Raw genomic sequence first — 11,699 nt, forward strand, 5'->3', positions numbered from 1 at the left:
TAAATAAATATTTTAAATGAGTGAATTTTACTTTAGTGCAGATTTTAGACCACATGCTTTAGTAAACAGATTAAATTTTCATCTCATTTAAATAAAAATACTAATTATACAACCTGTAAAAATGCATAATAGATTTGATCATATTTTATTCAGAATAAAAGTTCAACATTTTTAAAATAGCATACTTCAGGTTTAAATTATTTAAGAAATAATTATTTATAATAATATGTAACAGTGTTGAACACATGCTTCAAATTTGATCAAAAACAAAATCCCTTAGATTAATGAGCATTTTATTGGTTTTCACATAACCAGGATCATTTTCCCAGCAGCCCCAGAGTTGTTGATGATGTCCTCATGGGCTTGAGCAGCTTTTTCCAGTGAGTACTCTGGACCAATCACAGGTCTGAGCCACCCGGCCTCCATTCCTGCGAACAGCGCCGCAGCTGTCTCGTCCTTCTCCTCCTTCACAGATCACACACACACACACACACACACACACACACACACACACACACACACACACCATTTTTTTCGAATCCCAGGTCCACCACACGGACACTGCTGGGCCCCTGAGCAAGGCCCTCAAGCCCCAATTACTCAGTTGTATAAAACGAGCTAAAAGTCTCTCTGGCTGAGAGTGTCTGCCAAATGAATGGGAAAAAAGATTTGCTCCACTTACCTTTGTGGCATGAAACACAGCCACTCCGATGATACTGGACTCTTTAGCCATCGTGTCTCTCGGGTTAATCTCCACAGTACCTCGACACCCTACAATCTGTAAGAACATCATAATAACGGCAGTAAGGAAGAAAGCACTAAACACAAGCATCTAAAAGATGTGTGAGGAGAAATACGGGCTGCGTCACACACCATCACCCTGCCTCCAAACGCCAGCAGTTTCAGGTCCTTGCTCAGGTTCACGTCTGACAGCATCTCGACGATCACGTTAACACCGTGACCTTCGGTCGCATCCTAAACACACACGATGATGAATAGTGATCATTTTCCTTCTCCTCTCGTTACTGCTTGGAAGTTGAACATACCAGGATTTGATCCATGTAATCTTTCTCTCTGTGGTTAAAGGCCGTGTGAGCTCCATTACTGAGCACGAGCTTCATGCCTTCGGGGGTTCCAGCCGTACCCAGAACCTTCAGTCCACACGCTCGGGCCAGCTGACACGCTGCCACTCCCACCTAACACACACACACACACACACACACACACACGAAAGAGAAAATACAAGCAACCCATACACATGTTGCCTAAGAGTATTAAAATAAAAGGTTTCATTATTTTCCGCACGAAACCAGGAACGTCATTGAAAAGTTTTTATCGATGTCAGCAAAAAGCGACCACAAAAATAATTATTTTAAATTTCTGTTATTATTAATAATCAAATCTTTGTTATAAAATAATTGTCCATTTTTTTTTGGGATTTTTTAAAAATTCTGTAATATTTTTTATTTATATTATAAATTATATAATAAATTACATAATATTATATAATTATATATATAATTATATTATAAATTATAATATTATAAATTATATAATTAATAAATCCATTACCTATTGTTTAATATTAAAACTCTTAAAATGCATCAATCGACTAATTAATTAAAACCCAGATTTCAAGATCATGAAAATCAGAACTTTATTCAGAATTTATAAATGATTATTATTAAGTTGAAGAAATTTTTGTTCTTACTCCTCCACTGGCTCCGTGAATTAGAACAATCTCTCCTGCTTTCGCATGAGCCCTTTTACAGAAAAATATAAACACTAATTTTAAAAAGAGAGGCACAGACAAACATCTGGGAAAAACCCACCAGAAAAAAAAACAAACAAAAAAAAAACATTTGCTTGTTCTTACTTGAGAAATAAAGCCCTGTATGCAGTGAAGTACGGGATTCCCAACGCAGCTCCTTGTTTGTAATTCAGACAATCTGGCAGTTTGTGAACGGACGCCTCTGAAGCCACGCTGTATTCGGCGTATCCTCCTGTCTCGGTGCCGGTGCTGAACACTCGATCGCCTGCCTGAGAGAAGACGCTCGCTGATAGTTTGGTGTTGGAAATGCATCACTCTGATGTACACTGAAGCTCTACATTATAATCAACTTTCTAATAAACCCAAAGTGTGGTTTATTTCCTAGATGAAATGATGGAAGATCATATGGAAAGTGGCATGCTGTGTAATGGGATAATAAGAATGTAATAATCATTTATACTGTATAACAAGGTACAAGGAGCAAAATCTCAGTACAGTGTGAACAGGTCTCAGTTTGCTTTTATCACATCACACAGATATGTGCTTGTGTTAAAGGTGCGGTCTCCGTTGTTTCAGAAACACTTCAGAAGACTGCGCTGGGCCGGCAAACGAAACAAAAACAAAACTATCGTGTAGCCAATGAGCAGAAAGGGGCGTGTCAAGTCGATATGGGCGGAGAGAGTGTTCAGTGCGTGTGTGTGACGTTAGCAGAAAGCGGTTTTAACATTGACATGGAGGATAAAAACAAAGAAAGAAAGAGAAGAAAGACTTACGATAAGGACAAGAAGTAGGACGTGTTAATATAGGATCAGCTTTCCAGCGCTGGAGAGAACTGAAGGAGCAGGAAGTCGGCCACATATTCACAGGTTGGAGTTTCCCGAGTCAATAACTCCTGAGCTAAACGCTGTTACTACACAAATAACACCTCTTTTCTATCGTAGTAATGTAGAGAGGCAGCTACAACCGCGTTTTGTGTAGTAACAGTGTTTAGCTCAGGAGTTATCGACTCGGGAAACTCCGACCTGTGAATATGTGGCCGACTTTACTTAAGACGCCGAGGCGCTTTTTTCCTTCTCGATAGGTGAGTAACGTTGGTTTTGCTTTGTTACACAGAACTAATATATGCCTTTGTCCTTTACATCATTATGCTTGTGTGGCATTTTTGCTTGTTTGTTTATCTACAATCGTATTGTTCTTCCCTTCAGCTATGATAAAGACACGTTTCTTTCTGTTAGTTGCCTGGGTTACGTATGTATGTGTGGGCGGAGCTATCGATACAGGGGTGGGACCCATTTGGGTTAGGGGCGTGTTTGTTTTGGTGATTTCAAATGTTAACATTGGCTTTCAAACAACGGAGACCTCACATTTAAAGTTACATCTCACATTCATTTCCCTCATACACATGTTTTTTAATTAGTAATACTTTAAAAAAATAAATAAATAAATAACAGGTAACCTTCAAGAAGTGCACTCCATCTCCCACAGCCTCAACCACGCCGGCTACATCCGACCCGGGCGTGTAGGGGAGACTGGGTTTGCGGGCGTAAGCTCCAGAGCGGATATACGTCTCCACAGGATTCACTCCGCATGCGTGCACTCGAATGAGCACCTTTAGCACAAATGAGAAATGTTCACAGCACATACAGATGGATGGATAATACAGCTGTGTGGAAACTATGACCTTTACCTGTTTGGGTCCTGGAGCAGGAACCGGAAGGTCAGAGCAGAACTTGAGAACCGAAGGAGCTCCAAACTCGGAAACTCGTATTGCCTTCATCACTTTTAATGAGGTCATTTTTACTGTTGGGAAACCTGTCACAGGTTCACACTATTACTCACATACATTATTAATGTGAAGCCAAAACATCCCGCGTTCCTTCTCAAGGGTCCATTTCTTATCACTTAGCAGGAGCCATGAGAGCAGGACAAGTTCTCTGGAGGTGAACAGTGGCCTGAATCATACATTTTATTAGTCGGTTTGATTTCAACTTATTTTATGTTAAAATGTCCCTCGAATTCATAAGGAATTAAAGTACAGCATAATCATAAAGAGTCATTAGTCTGCACTCGACCACTATTACAAAACAGAATTATACTCAAGTTCTAATGACATGTTGCTATATTCATTAATTCATTCATTCAGTTTCTACCGCTTATCCGAACTTCTCAGGCACAGGCTCCCCGTGACCCATCTCGGGCGTCATTGGGCATCGAGGCAGGATACACCCTGGACGGAGTGCCAACCCATCACAGGGCACACACACACTCTCATTCACTCACACACTACGGACAATTTTCCAGAGATGCCAATCAACCTACCATGCATGTCTTTGGACCGGGGGAGGAAACCGGAGTACCCGGAGGAAAGCCCCGAGGCACGGGGAGAACATGCAAACTCCACACACACAAGGCGGAGGTGGGAATCGAACCCCCAACCCTGGAGGCATGAGGCGAACGTGCTAACCACTAAGCCACCGTGCCCCTCCATATGCTGCAATATTATTATAATTAATTATAAATAACTGATATTATTATTATTATTATTATTAATGATTAATTACTGTATCATATTGCTAAATATGTTATTATATGATTCAGAAACAGCTCCATAATTATTGCTTGTGTGGATATTCAAAATGTTATTCAAATGAATTAGACAAATTTATTTCCTGCATGAAATAAACAACAAATGTAAACAAGACCAGTTTGCATAAACTACTGATTATCAAATAAGCTTTAAAGTCAGACAAGCATGCTATCTAATGCACAATGCATGAAAAACAATAAACAAAAAGACTTTTAATACAAGATCCAGTCGAGTGTGACGTGTGTCGAACTCACCAAGCTGCAAACACACACAGTGGAGTCTAGGCAGACTTTGAGTTTCGCGATGTTGTAAATACTTCCGAGTCACATGATACCACGCGGCTACCATACCATACTCTTCATGCACAACAAATCCCGCCTTATCGCGCTGCGATTGGTTTGCTATTCAACCTCGCGATCTGATAGGCTAACAGGACAATCAGTCAGGGCATAACGAACTAGACTGCAAGAATCGACTCTTAGAATCAAACCGTCGATTCAAGGAATTCATTCTAATTGTCGATTCGGAGCTTCAAAAAATACAGGAAAGGAAAAATGTAGGCGATTGTGCTATTAATTAACTTTAAATACGTAATAGTAAGAGGTTAAATAACTGAATCATTCGCTCCTGTCATCTGTAAGAGTCACCGTTTAAAATAATTTAACAAATATTAAACCAATAAGTAAATAAAATGTACACACATTAATATTAAGTAAACATAATTAAATCTCCTGTGAGACAAACCAATACGAGTAAACAACGTTTAATAAATCATATTCTTTGTATGAAATAGAATCCAACATTTTGGAATCGACTCCTAAGGCTCGATGCATTCCGGCGAGGAATCGAATACTTTTTTTTTACTCGATTCCGAATCGGTTTGCAGGAGTCGGGATTCAGCGGAAGAAGAAACAACAAAAACAATAACCACGTGTTTTAGCAGCTCATTCAAACACAGAGCTAGCTTGCAAAAAAACCCAAACCAAAACAATAATTATAGGTAATATTTAGTAATACCAGTTGTTTATTAGCCGAGTATCTGCTATGGAAGGAGAAAACACGTTTAAACAGTGGAAGAAACAGTGTTTAAACAAGCTGGACTTGAGTAAAAAGGGCAATATAGATGAGGACATCAACACTCTGGTCTCATTTCTCAATAATTCTGACAATTATTTTACCACGAGTTCATGTTCTGGGAGAATCATCCTGATCGATGGGGTAAAGAACACACGTTGGATCAGGATTCATTCTCACAAGCCTTAAATAGGTAATTAGTCAATTAATCAATTAACCAATCAATCAAGCCCCGGGTTCTGTGTTGTGTTTGTTTGGCAGGTTTCAGACTGTGTGGATGTGCAGAAACAGAACTGTTCCTGGTTATTTGTCACACATAACACGTGTACCAAAGACGACGTGGTAAGAGTATTTCCATTTTAGTTCAGATTTTTTTTTAATCACATAAAACACATCTTCAAGATTTCTCCATTAATCTAAAAAAAAACAAAAAAAAACAGGCTTGAGCTTTCACAATCACGTGGCATTTTTATGCTAATGCTTTTCTTCCCAACAGTCTTTATATCAACATGGCCTTTATCTTTATTTTATAATGAAATAAGTGTTATTTGTTTAAAAAAAAACAGTTAATGATCTAATGATACAGGAGTCTAATAAAAACACTTAATAAAATTAAATGAATTAATAAAAACACTAGAGGGGGCACGGTGGCTTAGTGGTTAGCACGTTCACCTCACACCTCCGTGGTTGGGGGTTCGATTCCCGCCTCCGCCTTGTGTGTGTGGAGTTTGCATGTTCTCCCCGCGCCTCGGGGGTTTCCTCCGGGTACTCCAGTTTCCTCCCCCGGTCCAAAGACATGCATGGTAGGTTGATTGGCATCTCTGGAAAATTGTCCGTAGTGTGTGTGTGAGTGAATGAGAGTGTGTGTGTGTGCCCTGTGATGGGTTGGCACTCCGTCCAGGGTGTATCCTGCCTCGATACCCGATGACGCCTGAGATAGGCACAGGCTCCCCGTGACCCGGATAACGGGTTCGGATAATAAAATTTTATTGTAAGTCCGTGAGTCAATATAAACACGAGCAAACTGAGATAAATTCAACAATGAGCCTTTAAGCTGGTATTGTAACCTACAACAGATTGCACACACACACACACACACATTACCTGATCAGATGACTTCCGCTGAAAGACTTTTTCATCTCCTCAGATTGCTGGTTTGGAGAAATCTTCTGGAGACGCCGTGTTTAAGTTTGAACCCTGTGTTCTTCATGTGCAATGCAAACGGCTCGAGGACGCACAACTCCTGGTAACGCTAAAATGGAACAATGAATTTATATATCAGTAAAATATTTAGGTATAATATATATATATTTTTACCTCCCCATACACACAGCACTCTGTGGCTATAAACTCAGGCTTCAGGAACTCTGGAGTGACCATGGGAAAGAAAGGCAAAATCATTATGGTAAAGTTTCAGACTTTATAAATACACAGCGCAATTATTTAGACACGTTCGGTTTCTTTGGGTCTCGTCAAGTCTTGATCTCTGAGATAAATTGATTCATAAATCATAAATAAATTTGTTCATGTTTCTAGATGACACGTTTATTTATCACTCAGCATTTCATTATAATACGATAAAAACATGTAAACTTTAACTCACGATTGGTTTTCTGTTGAATGTGATTAAATGCAGGCTGTACGCAGTACCCACTGTCTCGAAGTTCCTCTCAGCCACAAAGGGAAGGTCCTGGTTTCAGACGAATATATAGCGTTTATCGTCAGAGTCGCCAATAATAAAATGGACCAAAACCTAAAGAGAATTGAAAGGTATTTTGTCACATTTATATTCTGTACAGTTTCCTGACAAGACCTTCTGAACCAATCAGAACAGAGAATCCAGCAACTGTATATCTTTTCTATAGGTATTCTGGACATCAAATTACAATGTAGAACTAATTAGCACTTTGCTAATAACACAGATTGTAAAAAACTAGCTTGTGTTTTGTCTGTCTCAGGTTTTCTGACTGTCTGAGATCTGCACTGGAGTCAGAGGAGGAGAAAAGGTGCGTAAAGGACGCAGAGTCGGATGAGAAGGCTGTGTACAGACGGAGGAGAAGAAGAGAGAGAGAGACAGACGGCACAGGATCGGACTGTAGCGTCAGACCACAGAGTGACAGCGAGCAGAGCAACGAGCTGGACTGCGAGCTGAGGCTGTTCTCTTAGAGCCATTAATGATGCTCTCATGAGGCTCCACAGACTCCTCATCCTGAACAGCCTGATTATTATTTATTATTATTATTATTATTGTTTTTAATGGACATTTTTTCATCAGTTTTATATGAAATCACTATATGGTTAGTTCACTTTCTGTGTTTTGTGTACAAATGGAAGAATCTGAAGTATACTTACAGTTTAATTATAAAATACAGACTTGTATAAATTATACATGACACGATATTTATATATAACTCCAGAGAATTAAGCAACATGAGCTCAATTCTCATTGGGTAGAAGGCTTCGATTTATTTTTAGGTAATGGATAATCGAAAGCACAGAAATTTATGATCTAAAACTTCCTTTAAGGAGATGCTTTTTTTCCCCTGGAAATGAATTATTATTATTATTATTATTATTATTATTATTATTATTATTATCAACAATTATTAGTCTTAAATGTCTGCTTTGCATTGGTCAGATTCAGAGTCGGAACACGCCACATGTTTGTCTTATTTATGTAAAGAAGTTGAAATAAAAATACAGGATAAGTGAGACGACAGTTTTCTGAACTTAATGTAAATTAAACTAAATTTTAAAAAAAGTTCAGTCTATTTTATCCAGAATCTCGTAAACACACAACGACGCTTCATCGGTTCATTCATGAAAAAGATTTACTTAAGGTTAAAGATCAGACACTTCAGAGAAAATCCCACATGAATCTCACATGTGTACGCTGTAGCCTTTATCTGCTTCACATTAAGATGGTATTCGTCTCTGCCAAGCCGTCGCTGGTGAAGCTGGGCTGTGGTTTGGAAGCCCATTTCCTCAGGATTAGAGATCATTACTCTTAAGAGATTCGGGCCTCTGTGATGGCTCATTTGGAGGATTTGGCTCATTAGCAAGTTCCTCCTCTATCATGGGAGGTTGGTGATGAATTGTGTTTAAGAAGTGAACACAGGTGCTTTGTGGATTTGATCAGGAACAGCTGGTGGTCCATGTGCCCTGTCCTGTGGTGTGGTGGAAAACGATTAGCTGACCAATCATGACAGATCTAAAGGAGATCTGCTCAAAGACGAATCAAAAGGAGATCTGCTCAAAGACATAAACATTTGAAAAGATGATGCTTTTTATCTTAGCTCACCGGTCAGTAGTCTAGATCCCTAACCACTGCTTCACCTGTTTATCTAAGTGACGTGACATACGGCTAAGTACGGTGACCCATACTCATTTGTTCTCTGCATTTAACCCATCCAAAGTGCGCACACACAGCAGTGAACACACACACACACACACCGTGAAAACACACACACCGTGAACACACACACACACACACACACACCGTGAACACACACCCGGAGTAGTGGGCAGCCATTTATGCTGCGGCGCCCGGGGAGCCGTTGGGGGTTTGGTGCCTTGCTCAAGGGCACCTCAGTCGTGGCCGGCCCGAGACTTGAGCCCACAACCTGTGGGTTAAATATGGCGTGACACGTAATACCTGGGGCAGGATGCTTTCAGTTAGGCTACTGGTTTATTAGTTTTAATTTAATTATAGAAAAAATACAACCATCAGAATGATAATTCTATCACACGCAGGTACAAAAAATGCATTAAAAAAAATCACCGATTCCTTTTAACAATGAATCAAGTGATAAACTAATGTGTGAAAAATGAATCTTGTAGGAATCACATCTGTGGAAATGCATCAAGTGTAAAAGACGCACGAATCATGTAAGAATCGTGAACGAGAATGTAATTGAGATTCGGGAATTTTAGGCCACGCCCACTTTGGGATCTAGATCAGGATATTTACAGATATTGCTTATGAGTATGAAATGTAAGAGCTTATTTATTGATCTTGATTGTGTTTTTAAAGGTGTAAAACCTGCCATGGCATCTGCTCCCGTCCTCTTCATCCTCCTCTTCTTCTCTTCGGCTCAGTGTTGAATCTGTTTGTGTCCTCTGTGGTCATAGCTCTTTCTGTATTCTTCTGTATCCCTCTATGCATTTTAATTCAAGGTTTCTTCATCATCATCATCATCATCATCATCATCATCATCATCATCATCATCACACAGCCAGGTCTTATGTTAAAGGCACTAAAGAAATGTAATGGGTGGTTTACCAGTTCCGTGGTTCACCAGTAGAGGGGGTTAATGTACTTGACTACAGACTGATCAGCTCCATGGACTAAAGATTTAAAAGGGGAAATATGTTAAATCCATGATTTCCCAAAATCGTGTTGATGATAATGATGATGATGATGATGATGATGATGATGATGATGATGATGATGATGATCTTGAACATTTGTATTTAACAATAAAAGAATTGGATCATCTGGGAAAAGGATGAAGTAATTAGTGAAATTCAATGTATTAGTGAAAATTACAGTCCTAAATAGTCCTCTGAGGAATGAATTACATCCAAATGTAAAACTAAATTAATTGTGACAAATGAATTGTTTGTAAAAAAATGTGAAAACAGTAAAATCATATAAAAATCACATAAAAAATGACATAATTCTGCATAAATCGGGCTAAATTTAAAACGTATACCACAAATGTATATTTTTCTGTATCTGTCCATTTTTAAAAGTGCTGTACAAATAAAACTAGATCCAATTGAATGATGAAAAAATTTAAACAAGTATAAAACAAATCATTTGAAAAATGAATCAAGTAAAAAACGAATCATTTGTAATTCAACCAGAAATAAAATATCAAGTGAAAAATGAATCATGTTTAAAAAAGAAATCATATTCAAAGTAAAACAATCTGATGTGAAAATAGAATCACGTGGAAAAATGAGTGTAGGAACCAGATAATGAATCAGATAAAAAAAATTAATCATGTGTCAAAATCATATGAAATTAAATGAGAATGAAAAAAATTACATGAGAAATTAAATGAATTGTCTGAAAAAGGAATCATCAGAAGAATAAATTACTCATGCACACGTGTGAAACAATATGTTTACAGTTTAAGTTGATGTGATGTGATGTGATGTGATGTGAGATGATGTGATGTGATGTGATGTGATGTGATGTGATGTGAGATGATGTGATGTGAGATGATGTGAGATGATGTGAGATGATGTGATGTGAGGTGATGTTAGGTGAGGTGAGATGATGTGATGTGAGGTGATGTGAGGTGATGTGAGATGATGTGATGTGATGTGATGTGATGTGAGATGATGTGATGTGATGTGAGATGAGATGATGTGAGATGATGTGAGATGATGTGAGATGATGTGAGATGATGTGATGTGAGGTGATGTGAGGTGAGGTGAGATGATGTGAGGTGATGTGAGGTGAGGTGAGATGATGTGAGATGATGTGAGATGAGATGATGTGAGATGATGTGAGATGATGTGATGTGATGTGATGTGAGATGATGTGATGTGATGTGAGATGAGATGATGTGAGATGATGTGAGATGATGTGAGATGATGTGATGTGATGTGATGTGAGATGATGTGAGATGATGTGAGATGATGTGATGTGATGTGATGTGAGATGATGTGATGTGATGTGAGATGAGATGATGTGAGATGATGTGATGTGAGATGAGATGATGTGAGATGATGTGATGTGATGTGATGTGAGATGATGTGAGATGATGTGATGTGAGATGATGTGAGATGATGTGATGTGAGATGATGTGAGAGGATGTGAGATGATGTCATGTGATGTCATGTGAGGTGATGTGATAAGTTTCCTAAATGTCATTTTCTTTTTTTTATGTTGACTTTTAATGTCTAATCTTATGCTAAGAAACTCTGTTGGACTTTTTGCTGAAAGTTAAATGAGGTCCTCTGAGTGTTGAGTTCGTATTTGCCTTACGTCTGAACGGTTTGGAGAAAAAAAAACCTAAAAAAAAAAAAATCCCACGTCGCTCTGATGATCATCTTAAAACAACAGCAATTAGCCACCTGATGGACTGAGGAGTGATTAGAATTATTATTGCGTATTAAAGAGCTGAAGAGGGTGTGCAGGGCTGGTGATTGGCAGGCTGAAGGAGCTGAAGGAGCTTTAATAGGACTGAGGAGGTGGAGGAGGAGGAGAGACGCTGCAATCAGCACTGAATTGGGAGCTTTTTTTTTTTTTTT

General features: G+C 38.7%; 2 protein-coding genes across 4 annotated transcripts; one reads left to right on the plus strand and one right to left on the minus strand.

Annotated features, from left to right (window-relative positions):
- Window positions 1-276: 276 nt before the first annotated feature.
- cryz (crystallin, zeta (quinone reductase)) lies at window positions 277-6,673 on the minus strand. 3 transcript variants are annotated; one of them, XM_027158281.2, is made up of 9 exons: window positions 6,537-6,673; window positions 3,459-3,583; window positions 3,228-3,380; window positions 1,877-2,040; window positions 1,712-1,763; window positions 1,047-1,196; window positions 874-975; window positions 683-778; window positions 277-465 (listed from the first exon to the last, which is right to left on the minus strand). In XM_027158281.2, exons 2-9 carry the CDS (start codon window positions 3,564-3,566, stop codon window positions 304-306), a joined length of 987 nt encoding a protein of 328 aa, XP_027014082.2. In that variant the 5' UTR covers window positions 3,567-3,583; window positions 6,537-6,673; the 3' UTR covers window positions 277-303. The 3 variants fall into 3 exon arrangements, with proteins under 3 accessions (XP_027014082.2, XP_027014081.2, XP_027014083.2); XM_027158280.2 differs by lacking the exon at window positions 6,537-6,673 and adding an exon at window positions 5,537-5,611; XM_027158282.2 differs by lacking the exon at window positions 6,537-6,673 and adding an exon at window positions 4,613-4,761.
- On the plus strand, window positions 5,176-8,146 carry tyw3 (tRNA-yW synthesizing protein 3 homolog (S. cerevisiae)). The gene is made up of 6 exons (XM_027158283.2): window positions 5,176-5,576; window positions 5,694-5,774; window positions 6,580-6,678; window positions 6,766-6,837; window positions 7,069-7,202; window positions 7,391-8,146. Exons 1-6 carry the CDS (start codon window positions 5,403-5,405, stop codon window positions 7,596-7,598), a joined length of 768 nt encoding a protein of 255 aa, XP_027014084.1. The 5' UTR covers window positions 5,176-5,402; the 3' UTR covers window positions 7,599-8,146.
- The last annotated feature ends 3,553 nt before the right edge of the window (window positions 8,147-11,699 follow it).

This window comes from Tachysurus fulvidraco, chromosome 22, assembly GCF_022655615.1.
Source record: "Tachysurus fulvidraco isolate hzauxx_2018 chromosome 22, HZAU_PFXX_2.0, whole genome shotgun sequence".
In the NCBI taxonomy this organism is placed as follows: domain Eukaryota; kingdom Metazoa; phylum Chordata; class Actinopteri; order Siluriformes; family Bagridae; genus Tachysurus; species Tachysurus fulvidraco.

Bases quoted from the DNA above. Each gene is read 5' to 3' on its own strand.
- cryz (XM_027158282.2), bottom strand. From the start codon at position 4,706: ATGGTAGCCGCGTGGTATCATGTGACTCGGAAGTATTTACAACATCGC. The intron at 2,041-3,227 runs GTTACCTGTTAT...GTCTTCTCTCAG, and splicing joins ATGGAGTGCACTTCTTGAAG to GCAGGCGATCGAGTGTTCAG. The intron at 779-873 runs GTGTGTGACGCA...ATGTTCTTACAG, and splicing joins CGTTTGGAGGCAGGGTGATG to ATTGTAGGGTGTCGAGGTAC.
- tyw3 (XM_027158283.2), top strand. From the start codon at position 5,403: ATGGAAGGAGAAAACACGTTTAAACAGTGGAAGAAACAGTGTTTAAAC. The intron at 6,838-7,068 runs GTAAAGTTTCAG...GATTAAATGCAG, and splicing joins AGAAAGGCAAAATCATTATG to GCTGTACGCAGTACCCACTG. The intron at 7,203-7,390 runs GTATTTTGTCAC...TGTCTGTCTCAG, and splicing joins AACCTAAAGAGAATTGAAAG to GTTTTCTGACTGTCTGAGAT.